This window comes from Panicum virgatum, chromosome 6K, assembly GCF_016808335.1.
Source record: "Panicum virgatum strain AP13 chromosome 6K, P.virgatum_v5, whole genome shotgun sequence".
NCBI classification, from domain to species: domain Eukaryota; kingdom Viridiplantae; phylum Streptophyta; class Magnoliopsida; order Poales; family Poaceae; genus Panicum; species Panicum virgatum.
In genome coordinates, this window is record NC_053141.1 from 45271118 (window position 1) to 45274546 (window position 3429).

The 3429-nt window shown below is 43.5% G+C and overlaps 1 protein-coding gene across 1 annotated transcript; it reads right to left on the minus strand.

The window, feature by feature from the left end:
* Positions 1-236: 236 nt before the first annotated feature.
* LOC120639264 (protein FAR1-RELATED SEQUENCE 12-like) lies at positions 237-1575 on the minus strand. Its single transcript, XM_039915237.1, has 3 exons — positions 1474-1575; positions 1077-1355; positions 237-973 (listed from the first exon to the last, which is right to left on the minus strand). Exons 1-3 carry the CDS (start codon positions 1555-1557, stop codon positions 602-604), a joined length of 735 nt encoding a protein of 244 aa, XP_039771171.1. The 5' UTR covers positions 1558-1575; the 3' UTR covers positions 237-601.
* Between the last annotated feature and the right edge of the window lie 1854 nt (positions 1576-3429).

Consider the following 3429-nt stretch of genomic DNA (forward strand, 5'->3'; position numbering starts at 1 on the left):
AGCCAACATGGAATTGACGATGGTGTTTAGATCTATATGTGTGTAATGTATTATTTTCTCGCTGATAAAGTATGCTAGTGTTGGATGAAAAGTATAGTATTTTTAGCGATACAAGACAGCACAACGCCATCGTGAGGATCATTCTATATATATTTTTCAAGGGATGCACAGGTAATGATGACTGATTCCATACAAAAGAGAGAGAACCGATTACACAGATGAGCAACAGTTGTAAATGGGATATCAGACAAGCATGAATTCGAAAATAGGATATCCAACAAGCATGAATTCAATATGATCCAATGTTTCCAATGCTGAACAATACAAGTTTAGTTAATTTATAATAGTTCTGCAGGATAACTCATATATATAGGTGTCATCTAATACATGATAATAGGCAATGAGATGAATATGGTGGTAGTTGGCATCAGTTGAGATCTGATCTAGGCGATCTTTTGTTGCTTGAACTTGATCAGTTGTACAAAATATCAGAAATTGACCTTTTCTTTTTAGTGGATGGGTTCTCCTCCTCTGGCCAATCCTCTATCAAATTGCTCGGGGTGTTCTCTTTATCCTTGGGTGGACGCTTCCTGCTCGTTAGTCATGACTTGAGACCTGTGTTCGGAGGCCTACCTCCTAGGATAGTGCGTGGTGGACAAGCAGTAGGTTGAAGCTGCCCAGTGAAGGTTGCTGTCAATATATTTGGGTAATCTGAATTAGCTAATACTGGATCAGGACTTGAAGATCCAGTTATTGCATCCATGGCCTGATGGAATGCAGTTTCGCTCAAGGTCGCTTCCCTGTTTGCAATTTCAAAAACTTTATCAAGCAGCATCTTCTTCCGCAGTTTGTCATTATGAACTATGAGGGATGACTTTGATTCTTCTGAAAGTGACCGTTCAACGCAATCTTTTGTCCATCTATGGAGTATGTTGCCAGGGGGTATCTCTTGCCTGTCAAGATGTACAAGTACCTGTGGTTGGGAACCAGGGTTAGGACACTGTGATTTGTGGGGTGATCTTGGGTAGTTGCTATTTAAAATGTCTCACGGTGGTGTTCTTTTACGAAGTCCTTACCTTTAGTGCATGACGACAAAGCATGCCCATATGCTCGAAGAGGCCACATTCGCAGGTTACACGGTCTGTGCCTTGCAGCCTCACGTGGATATAAGCTGCAGCATCTTCCATGTCTGCTCTTGCGTCTGTCAATACATACTCATCTTGACCAATCTTGGATTTTATAGTGTACTTGCCTGATTCAAATAGCTCGTTATAAAACTTCTCATACATGGCCCTTGTATAAATAGTGTGTGCATGATCCTCTATTGGGAGACCAGTTCTCATCTTTCGATTCACCTGAACAAAAGCAGAGAAACACTAAGTGGCTTGTACCGTACATTACAATAATATGATTTTGGATGACAAGTTTAGCTCAGGAAGTCCTTTTTTTTCTTCTGTTGTGCTGTTAGCATACCTGGTTTGTGACGAACCCTTCCTTTCCCTCCTGGTCATTACTATCACTTTGGAATTCATTGAATTTGGCGACGAACAGGTGCATTGGAGCAGCACGCTGGATGTATCTCTTCAGCATATGGTTGGCGCTTTCACTTCGTTGTGTGCTTGTCATACCAGCACAAAAGATACCCACACTACTACAAAAACAGCCTTTTGTCCCGGTTCCATATGGCCATTTGTCCCGGTTTTGGAACCAGGATTCGGCCGCCGGGACAAAAGCGCTGGAGGCTTTTGTCCCGGGTGGTAGAACCGGGACAAAATGTCCCTCGTGCTAAAAAATATTTGCGCCCTGCGGGATTGGAACCCAAGACCTATTGCCTAGCGCATGGCCTGCTTGCCAACTCACCTAAGTAGTACATGTGACTCAGTAAAGAATAACTCCCTTTTGAACTATCACGTGGAGGGGCCTTTTATCCCGGTTGGTGGCTCCACCCGGGACAAAAAGGGCCTTTTGTCCCGGGTGGAGCCACCAACCGGGATAAAAGGGTCACCCTTTTGTCCCGGTTGGTACCACCAACCGGGATAAAAAGGGTTGGACCTTTTGTCCCGGGTGGAGCCACCAACCGGGACAAAAGGGGGGTCTTTTGTCCCGGTTGGTGGCTCCACCCGGGACAAAAGGCCCCTGTCCCCCCCGCTCCTTTGGACCCGGGACAAAAGCCACCTTTTGTCCCGGGTCCAAAGGTAACCGGGACAAATGACCTGGAACAAAGGCTGTTTTTGTAGTAGTGCCATGAAGTATGGCTTTGCCCATTTTTCACGGTGCTTGAACAACCTTTTTAAAAACTTGTTTTTCACAAGTTTGTATTTCTTAACCAATTCACACCATTTTTTCTCAAAGGCAGGTATATTTGTTTCATCGGTAATGAGTTTGTTGAAATCATGCTTGAACCTCTTATGCTTTGAGTATACCTTCCCTAATCTGTCCTTAGCATTTTTGAGGACATGCCATCTGCACCATCTATGTTTTGTTCCTTGCATTGATGTTTTCATTGCCTTAGCCATTGCAGCACATTGATCTGCACAAAGGACACTACATTGGTCATTCTTTTTTCTGATGTTGTACAACTGAATTGAAGAGAACATGGAAATTAAATAATTAGAAATGGGATGGTGTTATCTAAATTTGAAGACACAAATATGCATATATGAAAATGGGAATCTGATTTGCAGCCAAGGTATGTGCATTTTTATTTTTACCTGTCAACATGGTAACGGGGGCCTTACCACCCATTATCTCAACGAAATTAGTAAATGCCCATTCAAAGTCTGATGTTTTTTCTGATGTCAGTAGCAATCCACCAAGAACAATAGATTGGAAGTGGTTGTTGAAACCCATGAAGAGGCCAAATGGGAGGCTGTATAGATTTGTTCTATAGGGGGTATCAAATGTGATGGCATCTCCAAAAGTAGCATAGTCCAGCCTGTTTTTGCCCGTGCACCGTGCACCACAGCATCGTTTTCAGCCGACCACACTGGAATCTTACTTCCAGTCCTGGGTCAGTCTCCTTCATCTTATCTAGCAGTCTCAATGTCTTGCCAATGTCATCTCGCATGTTTTCTTGTGCCAGCTTCGCAAAAATTGAGCTCATGGACTCCTTTCTCATCCTTGCCCTGGATCCACCATCAGAGACTCCCAGTATATTGCATATTCCGCCTACACTAATGTTGTTCTCCCTTAGCTTCTTGATGAGATCCTTTGTCGATGGATCTATGTAACCATGGGACTTCCATTGCTTGTTCTCGCTGTATGCCTCCGTAAGCCTGTGATTGTGGGTGTCGTTGACACTGCTTATCTAATCTTGGCGGCACAATCTGTTCGGATGGAAGAGTTGCTGTTCTTGCTGGTACCCTGCAAGTAGAGTTTTACAAGAATATTTGATGGATCAGTGATAGACTTTAGAGCCTTTTTTATATG